Below are 18870 nucleotides of genomic sequence, written 5' to 3'. Positions count from 1 at the left end.
TTATCTTTTATTATTATAAAACCCCTCTTTTTAGGTCAATGAGGTTTAAGAATGGTACTGAAGTGTTGACTATTCAGAATTAGGCAGTAACTGACTTTATGTTGAACTGCTAAAGTAGGTTATTCTTTCCTTTGGAATAAGTAGAACTAGACACACAAGCATAGGAGAGGTAGCTTGAAAAGTGAAATACATTAAGCTGTGTAATCATTAGGCATTTTGCCTCAATTTCTCATTAATTCTCTTCCCAGGATGCCTGATAACAAAGAATGGGTTTCTCTGAACCCCAGTGAGCTTTTAGGAACTGGTTTAGGCTCCTTAGAGTGGTGCTCTCCAATAAAAATGCAATGCAAGCCACATATGTAATTTCAGATTTTATGGTGGCTACATTAAGGAAAAGTGGATTTAATTTTAATAATATATTTTATTAAGCACACTACATCAAAATGCTATTTCAAAATTAATGATAAAATTTTACATTATTTTTCATGCTTAAGAATTCAAAATCTGGGCTTCCCTGGTGGCGCAGTGGTTGAGAGTCCACCTGCCGATGCAGGGGACCACGAGTTCGTGCCCCGGTCCAGGAAGATCCCACATGCCGCGGAGCCGCGGGGCCCGTGAGCCATGGCCGCTGAACCTGCGCATCCTGTGCTCCGCAACGGGAGAGGCCCATGTACCAAAAAAAAAAAAAAAAGGTGTGGGGCGGGGGAGAAAAGGTTTAGGGTAGATGGATTAAACCTTTTTTTTTTTTAATTTTAGTATTTACTTATTTTATTTTTTTTGGCTGTGTCGGGTCTTAGTTGCGGCACACAGGTCCTTCATTGGGGTGCGTGGGCTTCTCTCTAGCTGTGGCACGTGGTCTCCAGAGCATGTGGGCTCTCTCATTGAGGTGTGCGAGCTCAGTAGTTGTGGCTTAGTTGCCCCACAGCATGTGGGTTCTTAGTTCCCCGACCACGGATCAAACACGCATCCCTGCATGGGAAGGCAGATTCTTTACCACTGGACCACCAAGGAAGTCCCAGATTAAACATTTGTCCTTACTTTGTCAGAAATATCCAGAGTTTATCATTAAAGACCAGAACAGATTGTTCCCCTTGAGCATTGTCTACAACTAAGTACCTACTGTTTACTAGGCAGTGGTCATATTCTACCTCATGTGTTCTCTTTAATTCTCATAACAACCTTTAGAGGTATTTTCAGTTTACATATGAGGAAATTAGTTGTTTGCCAAAGATAACAGAACTGGTATGTGCTGAAACAAGGACCCAGCATCAAATTTCTTTGGCGCTAAAACCCAGATTCTTTATAAATTATACCGTGCTATCTTTTGGGTGAAGATTGATGTAGAAACAACAATACCAATATGGTAGGAAAAGGGATAATCTCATTAGAAGACTGGCTTTCCTTGATAGCAACAGATTCTCTCCTACCTCTGCATCTGCTTGCTTATTATGCTACAGTGCTGGCACGTCTCTTGATTTTCGTGCCTTAATTTCTCCTGGGATACTAAACTTACATATATTCTGTGGATTTAGGAGAGTTATTGTATGAGGAAATTATTTATTTATGTATTTATTTTTGCTGAAAGAAGAGCTATGAGGGAGAGGCTTTTCCCGTTTTGGCTCAAACGATTTAGAAATAAATTTTGTTTCATTCTTAAGCTCTTTTTGCAGAAAGTTGAAGTCTAGAGTAAATATCTCAGATTTTCCCATCATTCTGCTACTTAGTTATTATGGCATGTGTTCAAACCGTTCCAATTTAAAGATATCTTATTCAAAAAACAAAAACTATGAAGGATCTAAAATGATTGGTGCATAAATGTAAAAAATTTTTCCTCAGTCAATGAAGGGATTATAGAAACTGCTATGATATATTTACAGATATATCTAATGTAGCTAATTCTTACTCTATAACCAAAAGAACCTCTGCCACTGGCTAGGAGTGAAGAGGATGCCTGGTCTAGTTTTTCCCGTGTAGAGACATTTCTTGCTTTGATTCCATAAACTGCGGATGGTAGTTGGTGGTTTGCTTTTCTAAAACCTATGCTGGGGATACAGAGAACAACTTTGTGAATACCAACTATTTGATTTCCTCATAGTAGGACTCCCTTGATCCAGGTTTAATTAGACACAAGTTTTAAATTTGGATTGTTTTTGCTTATTAATATAAAAATGTATTTTGAAAAATGTATACCTAGTAACGATAAGTTGAATCCAGAGCGTTGAATTAATGCACTCCTTGAATTAATGCACTCCAAATTCCAGTTTTGAGTCTTTTCCTTTTTATGGTTCGTCTATATTTTAATGATTTAAGCTCTTACTGCCTCTTTTCTAATTATTTTAATCTTCCAATAACTTATTGGCATTTCTTCAAAATATAAGTAACATATTTAAGACAGTATAAACTGGAGTGCATTTAGAATTAGGTTGTCTTCAGCATTTGCATAGATGATTATATGTATGAAATCACATTATTTTGCCACTTACAAAGCAGAACTTATATTTGAGTGTTTAACAGCTTTATTGAGGTATAAGTTACATACCATAGGATTTATTTATTGAAAGTATAAAAGTCAGTGATTTTTAGTAAATTTACAGAGTATGCAACCATCAGTATGCTCCAGTTTTAGAACATTTCTGTAACCTCCCAGAATTCCCTTGAACCTAAGTATTTGTATTTAGTCCCAAGCCCTAGCCACAGGGAACCACTGATCTGCTTTCTGTTTTTAAATTTGTCTTTTTCCTAGAGGTTTCATGTAAATGGAATCAGACAATGTATAGTCTTTTGCATCTGTTTTCTTTCACTTAGCATGTTCTTTATATATATATATATATAAAAATTTGGGGGGGGGGCTGCGTTGGATCTTTGTTGCTACGCGCAGGCTTTCTCTAGTTGCGGTGAGGGGGGGGCTGCTTTTCCTTGCAGTGCGCAGGCCTCATTGCGGTGGCTTCTCTCGTTGGGGAGCATGGGCTCTAGGCGTGCTGGCTTCAGTAGTTGTGGCACACGGGCTCAGTAGTTGTGGTGCACGGGCTTAGTTGCTCCACGGCATGTGGGATCTTCCCAGACCAGGGCTCGAACTTGTGTCCCCTGCATTGGCAGGCGTATTCCTAACCACTGCGCCACCAGGGAAGCCCACTTAGCATGTTCTTGAGGTTCTTCCATGTTGTAGCATACATTAATATTGTGTTCCTTTTTGTTGCTAAATAGTATTCCATTGTATGGATATACCACATTTTGTTTATTCACCAATTGATAGACATTTGAATTGTTTTCTGTCTTTGGCTGTTAAAATGCTGCTACAAGTAATTGTGTGCAAGTTTTTTTTATGAATATATTTTTTCTCTTGGTTAGATTCCTAGGATCAAATTTGTTATCTCCTTTAAGCATAGGCGTTCTTTCCTTTTTGCCTACTTGTCTTCTTTAAAATAAAGGCATTGGATTCCCGCTCCTCCCCTCCCCCCTCATTTCTTTCCTTTTTTCTCCATTCTTTTTGCCCAGGGAGCACAATACTTGGGAACCTGAGAAAAACTTGGATTGTCCTGAGCTAATTTCTGAGTTTATGAAAAAGTATAAGAAGATGAAGGAGGGTGAAAATAACAAACCCAGGGAGAAGTCAGAAGGTAACAAGAGGAAATCCAATTTCTCAAACAGTGCTGATGATATCAAATCCAAAAAAAAGAGAGAGGTAAGCTTTATTTCTCCTTTTTCTCCCCGGAAACTATTATTGTGCCTCCCCCAATCCCTTTCCTCCCAAAACAAGGGCAGTATTTTGCTTATTTCTGTTCTAAGGATGGCCTTCAAGGTAAATTGTTGAACAAAAGAGCTTCCAGGGAGACATGTTGATCGACCACAGCGCCCCCTCCTGGATGAGTGAGAAACGTAATATGTGTTCGCTGAATTGCGTTAGGGTGGCAGAAATAAATCCCATAAAACATTCAGTTACTCTGTGCCTTATCCATGAATAAGTGGCTAATTATCTTAGAGAGGGAGAGTCTTTGGTGAATTTTTTTAAGGATATAAAGGAGCTTTTAAAAAGCTTCACTTTTCTTTTGTTCCAAAGGTAGCACTTACTTTCAACCCTTTATATTCTTTCTTTTTTTAATTAAGGTGAAATCCACATAAAATACAATTAACCATTTTAAAGTGAACAGTTCAGTGGCATGTATATTCTCTTGATCCTATTATATTTTTACATACTCCAAATAAATTAATTTTCATCTTCCTTTTGAATCTTTTTATTCAGTTTGGAAAAATGTGTTTATGAAATTTTGGTTTGATTCAGTTGCCTTAATTCTTCTGAATTTTAGCTCTCAAGTAACTAGCCATAAGCAATTATTGCCTCTCTCCTTTTTTCATCTATATCTTTTCCATCTGGGCACACATATACACATACCCCACCCCTCAGCTTCCACTCCTGTCATTTATTTCAAGGTTGTGAAGCCTTTTGTGGTGAAGGATGTACTGTACTCGTAAAGTTTAATAAAATAAAAACGTACGTCTGCTTCTGAATCTTCTAGCATCACTGCCATAAGCATCCTTATTTATCTTCATTCTCCTTGGACACCCATCTTTCTAGAGCATCAGTTCTCAGCCCTGACTGCACATTAGGATCATGGCAAGGGACTGGGGGGTTGCTTCAAAAACCTCCAGTGCCCAAGATGCACCCCAGACCAATTAAATTCGATTTCTGTGGGTTGGACCTAGGCATCAGTATTTTCTAGAGACTTAACACAAGTGATTCCTGGTCTCCCGAGGAAAGAAAATGGGAGACCAGCTTTCCAAAAAGAATTGAAATAAGAGTGAAAGATTGGAGGCTGTGGAGTCCAGTGGAAGTGGACTCTAGGTTTTTGTTTGTCTCCTTATTTGTTTCCCTAGTTAATTTTATGTTTTACAATCTTATTTTAAAAATTGCCCTATTCTTGTGAGGTGTGTATATCACTGTGATACAGTGTACTGGGTAAATAATTTGAGAATGCCTTCCCTTCTCTAAGGAGCTAAGACTTGTTTCTTTCTTTATTCTTTTTTTTTTTTTTTTTTTTAGCCCTTTTTTTAGCCATTTTTCAAATGGCTCTTGTCATTTGATTCATTTTCTACCTAAGTAAAAAGACCAAAAAACAACACAGCATAAGACTTCTGTAGCTGTTTGTGACATATAGTGTGTATTGCCTCAGCCTAAGGCTTCTGTTCAAAAGGAGCGACCTGGCTTTGAGACGCTGGCCAGTGCAGAGAGTTTTGTTCCTAGGCCAGGTTCTGATGCTGCTGACCTTGAGAACCACCCCACGTGTCCCTTACATTGTAATGTTCATCTGGGGCCCCCACAGCATTCTCAGCAGTGCTGGTGGCTGTCAGGCTGTCAGCTGGGAAGATAGGTGATTGTGTATCTTAAAGGTGCAGGAGGGGATTTCGTTTCTTTCTTTAGACCACTGCAGAAGAAATTTGTTAGTCGGCATTATGCCTGATTTAAGATTACTGCCTGTGTAATGATTTTAGCATTTTCCTCACCTCGGCTCCTTTTCAGCAGCTTGAACAATTTTCTTCCCTTCCCTTCCTATGTGGCAAACTGTTTTCAGCCGCCAGCTATGATTTACGACTTAGTTTGTGCACAGCATTCCAGCTGTGAGCAGCTGTGTGCACATCTGGGAACCTCCTCCCTTTAAGCACCCCCCAAAAGAGGCTATGCTTTTGAGTCTGTATGTCCCCTGATTCATGCATGGAATTTCCTTCCCAGTGTGGGTTCTGGTGTCTTTGGGGACCACCTGGACGCTGAATGTATCTCTCAGAAGAAAGCAAGGTGAATGTCAGATCAAAGAGATTTTATCATGAAAATCAGACAGAGATTTAATTCACTTGGGCAGTCTTTCTAAATCTTTTTTTGTGTTGCCACTAGATAAGTGGCATTATCCTCCATAATGAGGTTTTTAAAATTACCTGGTTTGTATAAAATTTCACCATTTTGCTCTCACCAGTGCCATCACACCTGAATCAGAACCTATGCTCCTTATCTAGATTGCAGTTTGACGAAGTTTGAATAACCCCCTACGGAATTATCAGTTTGTTTTAAATCACTGTCCAGTTCTGCTCTCTAAAGCTAATGACCTATCTCCATCAGGAGGGGATAGGCACAGATCAGAGCCTCTTCCCCAAGTGTGTGGGTATTGCAGTATGTGAGCTCTGAAAGAAATTTGCTATTTTATGGTAGTGCCTTGAATCATTCTTATCTCTGTTCTTTCATAAATATAGATGACTATGTGAAAAGAAGTATTAAAACTATTGGTCAGTGTTAGGTGAACTAAAAGTCTAGAAAATAAAGATTGAGAGGTGGTATATTTGAAGTTTCTAAAATGAAAAAGGATTTAGTTCAGGTGGGCTTTGTTTATCATCTCAGAAGCAACAGTTTAGGGGTAGTCCATTTATCGTATCAAGGAGATTAGATTAGGGGATTAGAGAAGTTCCTAGATGATAACTCCAGAATATTTTAAGGGATATTATGCAGTTTTAGGGACCACTCCTCATTCTTTGAAAGAATACTTGCAGGAGAACTGCATCTTCCTGCAAAAATATCTCTTAGCATCATTGTCACTGGCTGACCCCGTGTTGTATTTAAGTTCTAAGAACTTTATGAATTGGGTGACAAAAATGGTATCCGGTGATATTAACTTAGGTTGTGCTTTGTTGAGCTGAGAAAGGGGGAGGTTTTTTACTCTTATCTCCAAGCTGTAACCTTTCTTCATCTTCTATTTATAGCAGAGCAATGATATCGCTCGGGGCTTTGAGAGAGGATTGGAACCAGAAAAGATCATTGGGGCGACAGATTCCTGTGGCGATTTAATGTTCCTAATGAAATGGTGAGAGAGATTGGGCCTCACTCTGCGACTGTGTTTCTTTACCAGTGGCTTGAATTCGTATGGAAGATAGGGAGGGAAGGCTGAGTATTCCCCAACTAAGAATTTTGATCGTCAGTGATCTAAATTGTTAACTGATACCAACTGTCAGTATTGAATGGGAATTATGGTTCAGAATGGATTTAAGATATTGTAAAGCTTTGGTATTAAGCCAAATTATTTTAGCCCACGTACCAGAGAATGGTAGAATTGAGGTAGGAAGCATATAAACATGACCTAACCGTTTATTTGCACAGTTCTGAATCATTTACCGTCACACCATGAGCCTGTGGCCATGGGATAGGAGTTGAGTGAGGCTTTCTGCCATCTCTGAAGACCAGGAACACTGAATAATGTCTAAAAGAGAAAAATAATCTTAACAAAAAGCATTAAGAATAACACTAGCCAAAGCACAAGTTATTTCATCCGGTAGAGGGAATGGCTCTTAAAGGAGAGTGTGGTTACTTCCCTTCAATTTGGTTTCTTAAAGATGAAGTGATTTATGGTGTGGCCCTCACTACCTCTCTGTTTCCAAGTGTTCTGGGCTTGTGATTTAAGTTTGATCTCTAAATAGAGGGTTCATGCTACAGTGCCACAAAGGAAGCTAATTACATTAAAAGTTGTATAGTCAAGAGGTTTAATATTTTATCTGATCGAAATTTTGCTGGTAAATTATCCAGAAGTCTATATTTGAAGAATCACTATACTCTGTCTGAAGTAAGGAGCTCTATTGACTGCTTTTCCCACTCAGCCATATATGGGACTTATGATTTACATTCACATATTAACTAGCTTTTTGACCACAGTCCGAATTTGGGTAGCTGCTCTAAGCTGTGTGTTTTCCCCCTCCTCTTCTCATCCATAATGCTCACCTCTATGAATTCAACATCTCCGTTTTCTAGAGAAGGAGTTAGTTGTCTTTGCTCACATCCCAGTGGAATTTTAATTTAAAATATTTTTTTTCTTGATTTGGAATCCTGGTTAGTTACGGAACTTGCTAGACTTTTTTGTTATACCGGAGAGTAGAGCATGTGTAACTTGGGTACTTGAAATTTGCAGCTAATTCCTACATTTCATTTTAGTGACTAGATTTTACATTCTTTGATGACTTAAATTTCTGTTTTCTTACTGTTCCAATCCACAGTTCTGACCAAAAGGATGAGTGTTTAAAAAGGCCACAAGATAAGGAGGGTTAGGACCTTTTCATGATCCAGATGATCCAGAAACTGGATTTAACAATTTATGCATAATCAGTAGGGCTGAATGTAGGTTTGATTGTGTGTGCACTCACATGCTCATACACACAAATAAAAATTATGGGAGCAGAATTTATATAGTAGTTTAATTTTCAGCCTTTTGATTAAGCCTGCTGTTTTCGATCTATTCTAGCTGCAGACTTCTGTTTCTTTCTGATGTAGTAGTTAAATGATATTTACTAATAATTTGAGTCATTTACTCAAATTTCTCCTTGAAAGTGTAGAACTGTTAGGATCCTTTTCCCTTTGAAATCAAGATGGAGAGGAAATCAAGTCAGCTAAATCATAATTTAATAACATAAATCTGTGTTTGGACAGACTCGCTCTTCCTCTCGTTCTAAGTCTCATATTCTTTCTCTCCAGGAAGGACACAGATGAAGCAGACCTGGTTCTTGCAAAAGAAGCTAATGTTAAATGTCCACAAATTGTGATAGCATTTTATGAAGAGAGACTGACGTGGCATGCATATCCTGAGGATGCGGAAAACAAAGAGAAAGAAACAGCAAAGAGCTAAAGGAGGGGGTGGTCTCTGCCATTTCTCTTTGTACATAATACATTCACCTCCCTGCCTCTTCTCCCTCTACCCACCCCCTTCTCTCCTAAACACATCCATAAAAAATGTGCTTATCACTGTGCTCCACGGGAGAAATGTTGGTATTGGTTCTCTTGTAACATAACTGATGGTCTGATTCATGATAAGTGTCTCTCTGTGAAGACCAGGCATTTACATACTGTGTGTAATTCTCACCATTTTTTCCTTTGCCCTGCTCTCTTCCTTCTGCTCCCCTGTGACCTCAAGATGAGTTTTAACTTTTTAATCACGTTAGAGTCTTGATCATTTCAGGGTTGGTCGCTTTTTAGTGGGGGATTTTGTTATAATGATGATGAATTTTGGTTTCTTTCTTTGGCTCTTATAACGTGTTGATGACCAGCTAGGCTTTGTTTGGAGATGTTGGGTTGGAAAAGATGTTGCCCATCTTTTTAAAAAGCCAATAGCAACTGCCTACCTGTTGGGGCTTTCCCAACCTCATTCAGCTCTACCCAGGAGAATACAGGGTTCCTCGTGTGGTCTTCTGGGCCACCCTCTGTTGTTCATCCTCACCCATCCTCCCAGAATAGCTCCATCCTTTGGAGGGCTTGAAATTTTACATTCAGATTTGTCAAGGCACTCCTTCTAGCCCCAGGACTTTTGGCCTTGTTTCTTAGCAATCCCTGCTTCTGCTTCTGCAAGTTGGCGTAGTCTGTCGTAAGATGACAAGATTATTGACTGGAGATTTGTAGGATACAGTTGTCTTTATTATCACATATGGTATATATGTATTATTTCCTTCCATCCCTCCCATTTGGATTATCTATTTATGTAGGTGTGAATGACTGCCTGGTGCTTGCTTGTGCCAAGGTGCTAGGCACCCTCCAGCCCTGCCAATTTTTGTGGCCTCCCAAAGCATTCCTGTTACCAAAGAGGCTTCAAACCTGACCCTCACTTCTCAGTGGACCCAAGTTTCCCTCCATGCCATTATTTTCAGTGGGGAATTCTTAGAGGGGAGCCGTTGGCCACAATATCAATTTTAAATATTCATAGTGTTTATAATCATACATTTCTTGCTTTGATGACCCTGGATTTGCCACCAAGAGTCCCCAAAGTATTAATGCTCTTCCCTTTCTCCACCCTCAAACTCTTAGATGTATCTTTTTTTTTTTTTTTTTTTTTTTTAATGCATTTCTATGGAAGACTATCAACCTCAGAGAGTGACAGGCCCCGGCAGTAGCATGTTGACATGACCTCTCCCTACTCAGCAAAATACTTCCCTTTTGGCTTCTTCCTGCTTTACCATTATATTGAGAGGTTATTTTTCTGATTATATCCTCTGCCTTTGTTCCCCAAGAAACACCGTACTTCTCGTTACCCTTTTCTTCTTGTTGAAGGGAGCTAGAGAATCAAGACTAAAAGTAAGGAAATAGCAGGGTTTTGAGCATCCTTGTCCCAGCCCAAAGCTGAGGAGATAAGAATAAATGCTTGAAATAGCCTTAACTCTAGAGTTCACCAGCCATCGAGGTTTTTGTGGTTGCTTTTGATTTTTAAAACATATAGCTGTCTGGCCAGGAGCATTCAACCATTTCTAGATTATTCAGAGTAACGAGGGGAATGGAGAGATTGCTCCAGTCTACAGATGAGCCGAATAATATGCAAATCATATACCCATTCATAGCATTTGTTAACATTGCTTCCCTGCTCAGCTGCTGATTGAATTCTGTGTGGTTTTATAAATTACGTCAAAAATTATACTGCACGGTTGAGAAGACAGCTGTTGCAGTGACATGACAGACTAGAACAATGAAGCTTTTGGTTTCAGCCATCCAGGAAAATCCTTCTGAATGGTAATGTGGGTGAGAACTCATAACCCATACCTCAAGTGGGTAGGGGTTTTATCTCCATCTTCCTTAACTCTCTGAAGGAATTAAAGGCCTAGATCAAGTGCTGGATAGTTGACAGTTGTTAGTACTTAATCTGATGGGCATCTGGAAGAAAGGATAGTCAGAAACGTGATTTTTCATACAGGTAACTAAGGATATCAATTAGGGTATACTAGAATAGGACAGAAGTAGGCCAGAGCCACTGAGGAGGTGATCCGGGTCTCTAACTTTGCAGGTGCAGAAAATGACAGCTTATCCATGTAGCCAGTGTGTGTCTCCCAGCGGGTATGGAAGCAAAGTACAGTGACCATATTTTTAGAGCCCACATCTAGCCTGTGAACAAAGAACACGACTGAATTATTTGGTACTAAGATTGGTCTTGAGAGACGTGGGACACATGGTTGCCAGGGTTATAGTTAATACGTAAGGCATTCATCAAAATCTGATTTCTTTTAACAAAAAAACCCCAGTATCATCTACTACTCATCACCCCTTTAATACTTCAGTCTTCGCTCCATTCATCTTTTTCTGTCCACGGTTTACTGAGTCATGGTCTCGTACCGAGTGCTGCCCAAACAGCTTGTTCTCTGCCTGCCTACCCACTGCTACTTCTATAGGAACGGAGGGAGCCAGAGGCCAATACTGATCTCAGCCTTCAGCAGGAAGGAAACGGATGCCTGCCTGTTCCTCTGGCATTTGTTAGTGCTGAGTAACTGTCCAGGCCCTTGGAGGATTGCAGCCTCAAAGAGAAACCTGCTTTCACGGGGCTTTCTCCTCTCAGAAGAGTTAGTGACCCTGGGCTAAGCACTCTTAAACATCTAGGTCTCATGTGCTCAAAGTATATTTTTTCCTCCTATGTTAAGTCCTCTTTCAAAACATCTTTCTAATGCTGATTTGTGTGTGTGTGTGTGTGTGTGTTACGCGGGCCTCTCACTGTTGCGGCCTCTCCCGTTGTGGAGCACAGGCTCCGGATGCGCAGGCTCAGCGGCCATGGCTCACGGGCCCAGGGATCTTCCCAGACCAGGGCACGAACCCGTGTCCCCTGCATCGGCAGGCGGACTCTCAACTACTGTGCCACCAGGGAAGCCCTGAATTTTTTCTTGTAATCAGCATTCAAGGATTTCTCTTTCCAGACAGTGTAGCAGAACTTTGACCAGCAGAGTCTCTACCAAGGTCAGCATAGCTGCTTTTCTGAGCCCTGGGCTGGACAGATCCCCTCACATTAAGATCAGCTGTTAGAGAATGTCAACCCTGATGGAAGCATCCATTTTTAACCTGGAGAGAGCCATATCATTTTTCCTCTTGTAGTCCAGTTTTCATCTGCTCAAGGGAGCATTTGGACCTGTGGTGTTCCTTAATGCTCGAAAGTCTATGGTCCTTGGCTGGCCCCCAGCCATATATCCGTACTACTTTTTTTTGTCGAAGAAAAGTTGGTTTTGTTCATATAGTTCCTGCAGTTTTAGATTCTTCTTAACTCTTCGTACTTGTGCTGTAGCCTCCCTGCAATCCAGTTTCCTTATCTTTAGGCCAAATCTTTTGGCCTCAGGAAAGGTGCCTGTGATTTTCATCTTGTGGTTTTGTCTGATATGTGTGTAGCCCAGCTTACCTAAGGTACAGTGAAGGATCAGAGGGATCAGTGTTTGGGCTAGGGAGTGATTGTTTTTGCCCTTAGGGTTCAAATTTGAGGGCCTAAAATAAGTTGGCAGTGACCTGAGAACTTCAGGAAGGGTTATATCATTAGATTTGAAATGTGAAAATGGTTTCTCACGGATTAGGTCAAAGGAAAAGCTCATTTTGCACCCATGACTCCATCCTTTTGGTTTAGGTTTTTAGAGTGTTGAGATCTGTACCCTTGTAATTAGACCACCAAGCAAGCATACCTGTGTCAGGGCAGAGAGAGGAAAGGTCTGGACCCAGTGTATTTCAGTTTCATTTTGGCTTTACCACTAATCATAGAAGTTACGTTTTCGAAAATAGAGATGTTAACCCGCCATGCCCCCAAGAGCACATGCTCAGAATTGTCACACATACCCCCCAATTAATCATGGTGGATTTGTATTGAGCCATCCACATTCCAGCCACCTTAATGTATGTACATCAACATGTATTTCATTCAATGGACATTTTTTGGCCCTGGGGATACCAAGTTCAAAAAGATGCAGTCAAAGAATTTTCATACAGGTGTGGGATGAACTATTAATAGTTCGTTGTAATAAATGCTACAAATGGGCACACATTTTATATTTAAGGGCAGAGACAACTAATGTGGCCCTAAAGTAGGAGGGTGACAACTGGTTCGTGTGTAGAAAAAGCATGACCATGGATGAATTGAACTAACTGACCATCGATGGACCACAACAAGGGGTTGTTTTATTCCAGAAAATAAAGATAACAGGTTTGGTTAGAAATGCTACTACGAGAGAAAGGTGAGTGGAGGTTGAGAACCCCCTGGCTTCAGTTCCTATTCAAGGCTCTTTGCCAATGTATTTAATGATAGTTAATCCTTACTTGTGGAAAGTATTAACTATGTTGCAGATCCAGTTACGTGTTATTATTTTATTGTGGGTTCTGTAAAATGTATTCCTTATGGATATTTTATCAGTGTTGCTCACACCTTTTTCAGTTTCTCATCCCTTTTGAAGGAATTAACACGAGGCTGGCTTGAAGCCTAAAACAGGGACAGACTTTCCAATGACAGAAGATTTGCTAAGAAAAAAAAAAAAAAAAAAAAAGCTTGGGGCACATCTGGTAACACCTGGGCATCTATTCTGGGCAGTGTAATTTTATTTAACACCTCAAGATGGTGATTTCTAAGCAGAGACTTGTGTCAATTATGTGGAAACCTCTCCCAGAAATACCCGTGACCCATAGTTTGGGATTTAATCAGTCTAGGGAGGTCCAGGGTGAGGCCTAGCCCTGTTAAGAAACAGTGTGACCTTAAGAAATGTCCTAGTTCTGACCATGTGACCACAGGAAAAATGCTACTTCTCTCTGCCTGCATAATTGAGAGTTGGATAATTGAAAATTGACTAAAGTGTGAAGGTTCTTTGGGTAGCTTCATAAAAATTCTAGTTTCTTTTTGCTTGCGCTGGATTTCTTGGATTTTAAACTACCTCATCTCGTGTTTTTAGAGTTACTTCAGCTTGTCGTTGCCACTTTAACTTCATGCTTAACTGTGGTGGTTTTCTAAGATGGAATGTTTCCTATTCGTTGAGAGCATGTTTTCTTGCCTTTTATCCTGATCCTCATTTCACCTAACATCATCTCATTTTGCTCCTCTGTCAGAGAAATATTTTAAGATAGTTTAAAATCTTGGTTCATGGGAAGAAAGTGACCCTCCAATGCTATATTTGTCTCTGAGGTCAGTGAGAGAAGGAGTTAAAACAAGGTGGTGGGGGAAGGGACAGAACCTGCACTGGAGGCAGCCGACAGGGGAAGAGCCATTAATTAATACAATTTCAAAGTCAACTGATTGTGATCATTAATGTCACAATAGATCAAAATCTAATTATCACTGCCTAGGTAAGAGACATCGGTATTAATCAGAAAATCTAATAGGAAACTATTATCAAGAAATTAGGCCAAATTGAATGCAATGAACTTCTTGCCATTCTCTCTCCTCTCTTTTCTTTTTTTTTAAAATTTGGCGATGTCCCCTGGCATTGGCAGGTGTGACCCTCACAGTTGACCCAGGCCCCAGTGGCCAGTTTGTCATGCTTTTTGAGAAATTCCAACACAGACTGAACCTGAACTGTCACTGCTGCTTTAATCAGTCTTGAACTTTCTCATCACCTGGTCTTATCCAGTGTGATCAGCCATCAATGAAAAAAGGTTTATATTTAGGTCTTGGAATGGTTGGTCCTTCCTGGAACTAGAGCATCCCTGGTGAACATTATACTGTGTGTGTTGATAAGTCATTCTTCGAGCTTCTGAGGTACGTAGGATCCTGTTGCTCTGGCTAGTGCAAGTAGGTATGGAGGAAAGGAGGGGCTTCCTGGAGATCCTTCCAGAAGACCTTAGAAGAGTTTCATCATGTCATGGCCCTTTTAAGGCTCAAGTCACTGTTTTGCAGTTTCCAGGAGCTTTAGGATTTGATTCTAAACCAGGACTGGCTGTGGTTTTAGTTTTTTTCCCCTTAGTTTTAGGGTAAGGGTCATAGTGATTTCTACCAGAATCCAGTATAAATCCAAAGGAGGGGGGAACATGTTTTTTCTTTTGCCTTTCTTTTGTTAAAGATTTATGCCTCTGGCAGGAGGTAAGAATATTACAAGTGTCTTCTGACTAGTTATAGAGATCACTTTATACCCTCTCCCTGAATGGAAAAGTAAGTGTCACCATCAATATCCTTAACTGTTTTTGAAGATACTGCAACTCCTGAGGTTGAGCTGAGGCAGAAAGATTGGAAAGGTGCTGGCCCAGGGTATCGTGGGGAGGGCTGAGCGGCAGCAGTGGGTGTTTGGTGGTGCTTGGGTTCCTAGCTTAGCCTGTAGAGAATGTTGCTGCTGCCACCGCAGTTGCTGGCCTTTCCCCACCAACCTTGGAGCTCAGAGCACTACCCAGACCACCACTGAGGAAGTTGTTCTTAGTTTTCTGCTTGAGTGTGGTCTTGCTTCACTCTGAATTTTAGGAATTTGGGTTACTCAGTATAGAACTTTGAGAAATTGGTGTGACTTAGTCCTTCACCTCTTAGGGTAAAGTGAGTATTTCTTTTCAAAAGAATTCATGCCCTTAATGTTTAAAATGTCATTTTATTTTCAAGACAACCATTAACCCATGACTTTCAGAAGCAGCTTGTTTCTTCTCCGAGGTTCCTTGCGTTGTGCTAGATTAATAATGGGCCATCAGTTAATACTTGTGGGTTGATTGAGTTCATCTGGTTTGCAGGGTGAGGTGTGCTACCGGCTTCCTTTTGCTCCCAAGTGCACTCTAAGATGTAAAATGCTCCGGGGAGTGGACAAGAATTGAGTGGATGCTGACTATGGTGCCAACCTCCTCAACTGATTCATAATGGCTGACCTTGGGCAAGTCACTCCTTTCAATGCCTCAGTTCCCCATCTGTCAAATGGGGGTAATAATACTGACCTACCTCACAGGGGTGTTGTGAGGCATTGTAAATCAAAGTTACTAGAATACTTTAGGGTCCTCGACGGAGGATGCCCTGAGCCGATGTCTAGGCCTGCCATAGGCTTTTGTCCTCACTGAGCTGTCCCAAGGTTGGAACTACTTAGTGACCTTGGCAAATTCTCTGCCCCCCACCCCTCATCGAAGCTGCTAGTTCAGATGTTGACAGTGTTTCCATGAATGTTGAAGTCTTACTAGTCCATACTTAACTTAGGATGTTACGGGGGAAGGCACTTAGTATATTTTATGTCTTGCATCCACAAAGAGAGGCTGTTTGAGACACAAGAGCATTGGATTAGATAATCAGGGATGCTGCTGCTGCTTTCTCTGCTGGTTGGGAATTAAGGTCCCATACCCCATGGGCTTGGAACAGACTTGGGTTGTCTCGGGAGCAAAGCACACCCAGTGAGTGGGTTTGATTTATATCTTGGCTTGCTGCTCCCTGAACTGATCCCAGGACGGCTGGGTCCCTTCACCCCTTCGTGGTATCTGTACCCGAGCCTTTGCCTCCTCATAGGAACCAGCTGGTTCAATAGGCATAACCACTTCTTCCATCCCCCACCAAAAAAGAGCCACGTCTTGGAAAATTTTTTTTCTAGAGATAAGCTTAACACTCAGAATTGGGCAGTGATGCTCCTGAAAGCTTCATCCAGTTGACTATTCAGCATCTGTCATCTCTTTCTCGGTGTCCACTGTCTGAACCTGACTTTGACCTTTCTTCCCTCTGGTTTGGGAAAGCTTTGGACACTTTATATTTGCCCAGGTGTGGGCCCAAGAGCCTTGCTCTCCGTCTCAGTTCAGGGGCTCAGCTGGCCCCTCTTCCCAACAGGGCTCTCTCCTTTCCCTCTCCTTGGCCCTAGACGTGTAACCCCTGAAAAAGCACAAGGTCCTGGCCCCTTGCTGCGGTCACATTCTGGTTCTCAGTGTTCAGTGGGCTCTGCTCCTCTGTTCACTGCACTGGCGGCACCAGGCGGTTCTGTGGAGTCCTGGAGGATGGAGAGAGCACGGTCTGCCATCCTGCCAAGTAGCCAGGAGTTGATTTGCCCACGGCCACAGGCCTTCTCACCCTTTCCCCCAGGATGGGATCTGAGAGACTCCAGAGGCTGGGTTTCTTTCAGCACTCAGTACCATCCTGAGTAGCAAAACAAATCACACTTTGTAGCCAGATTTCTGAATGGAAAAATGGGAAATTGAATTCTCTATGGACCTTTATGGTTTGTGGGGGGAGTTTTGGTTGTGTTTCTTGGTTTTATTTCAGCCAAACATGTCTGCTTTTGATATTTTTTTTTTAGGATAAGTGATATATATATATATGTTCGCCTTTTAAATGTAAATGTTTAAAAGTAGGCAATTTATGTGTTTCCACAACTGACATCTGATTCAGACCTCATTCTCTCCCCCTCTTCCACTCCTCTTTTCCCTCTTTTCATACTCTTGTATTGGTTCTAATAAATGGTTGCTTTTCAAATACGGATCCTGAGTGGTGGTTTCAAAAATCTGGGTCTTAACACTCCTTCGTTAATCTGGGCCCCGAATGTCATCCAGTGGCTGCGCATGCGTTTGTGAAAGAGCTGAGAGACTTGGAGAACAAGGGCTTTTTTCTAAGGATTGTCCGTCTCTGACTTTGTGCAGATAGCCACAGGGTGGCGCAAAGCCTGAGGGAATAAGAGAACGTGTATCCTGTTCACTGCTCCTTCCCTTAACCCCTTCAGACTGTATGCCTTCCTGGTCTTGGAGCTGGTGTCTCCTCGAAATGGCTCAGAATAAATATTAACCGTTAGGAACCCAGGGGACCCCTAGAAAAGTCAGCCCCTGGTTATTAGAATTTGTGGAAAACCACATTGACAAACAATCTGAATCAGGTTTGAAAATCCCAATACATGTGAATTATATTTATGAGCTGTTATGCTTTTGATTTGATTTCACAAATACCAAAGAAACTGAGGATCTAATGACTGTGGGTCATGGTGGGGGCAGTTGGAGGTTGGATTAGGAAGGAAAAAGAGTGTGTGGATAGTCAAGCATTTATTGGGTGATACAAGCCTGATGCCGTTCTGAATCTAGTGGATACGTGGGCAGAAACTCACAGAGGAGTGAGAAGTGAAGACAGAGGGATCCCAGAACCCAGACATCCTCCCAGGAGGCGCCTCCTCTCGTTTTCCACCATCTCTTATCTGCAATTCTCCCTCTTGTTTTTCCTTCTTGCTGCTGAGTTATAGGGTCTCCCCAGTCTAATGTCGTAAAGTCTTATGAAGACATCTGTAGGTTGGCTAGTTTAATGGTCCATGACCCCATAAACATGGGACAGGAGAGCCATTTGGTCCACTTTAGAGCCAGACCTTCTGGACATTATTTATTTCCTAACTGAAGCCTGGGACTGCTCACCCCCTTCCCTTTCCATCTTTTTCTAGTTCTCTCACCATTGTGCCACTTTGTCTCTGCCCTGGGCTCATCAGAAAGCACCACTCTGGGGTTTTTGACACCCACTCCCACTCCTAAGCAACCGTGTCTTGAGTTTTGTTTCCCTCTGACGTGTCAGGGGGTATGCCTGCCTGGCCGTCACTCAGATGAGCTCCACACCACTCCTCACTCCTCCCAGGAACCCTGCCTCTGTGTGCTGGGCCAGGCCCCCGCCGGCCAGTTGTGCCTTCCCTTTTGTCTCCGCTAAAGGGCTGCAGAGCTCATGGAAGTCCAGGCAGGCCCGACAGCCTGGGGAAAATGGAGGGCTGCAGTGTGGGAGTCTACGCTTAGTTGGATGGCTGAGCGCATGGCTTGAAATCGCCCTGTTAGGAGGAAGCAGCCCCCCAGGCAGCCTCTGCCCTTTGGAAGGAAGTGTGAGCTGGGGGCTGAGAGCCCCACTGTTGAGAGCGGCTACACAGAGGGGAGCCCGTTACAGCCTGTGGATACGCTGAGCTGATCCCCAAGCCTGGGGTGTGACCTGCGGTGTGGATGGGGGACAAACAAAGCAAAGCTGGGCCAACTGGTGTGCGAGTGCCGCACGGTACTGTGCCCTCTGTTACTCCAGCAGAGCAGGGGGTAAAGGATGAGTGAGAGCCCTCATGGACTCCCCTGCTTAAAGTCGTGGACACAGTGAAGACACTTGAATGGAAGGGTCTGATTCTCAGCTCCGGGGCTCCTCAGCCTTTGTTTTATCCCCCACCTTGCTCTCCTGCTTCCCCCACTGCCTCTGCAGCTGTAAC

At 42.0% G+C, this 18870-nt stretch overlaps 1 protein-coding gene across 6 annotated transcripts in view; it reads left to right on the top strand.

Moving 5' to 3' along the window:
- CBX5 (chromobox 5) overlaps positions 1-17138 on the top strand; it is a 35454-nt gene extending 18316 nt beyond the window's left edge. For all 6 annotated transcript variants that reach the window (XM_059080986.2, XM_059080988.2, XM_067009435.1 and 3 more), the window contains 3 exons: positions 3496-3682; positions 6742-6842; positions 8498-17138. In XM_059080986.2, coding sequence (XP_058936969.1) covers positions 3496-3682; positions 6742-6842; positions 8498-8648 — 439 coding nt within the window. In that variant the 3' untranslated portion in view covers positions 8649-17138. The remainder of the gene's footprint in view (positions 1-3495; positions 3683-6741; positions 6843-8497) is intronic.
- Positions 17139-18870: the final 1732 nt, after the last annotated feature.

This window comes from Kogia breviceps, chromosome 12, assembly GCF_026419965.1.
Source record: "Kogia breviceps isolate mKogBre1 chromosome 12, mKogBre1 haplotype 1, whole genome shotgun sequence".
NCBI lineage: Eukaryota > Metazoa > Chordata > Mammalia > Artiodactyla > Physeteridae > Kogia > Kogia breviceps.
The sequence above is the reverse complement of the archived record's forward strand: the minus strand, read 5'-3'. Positions and strand labels throughout refer to the sequence as shown.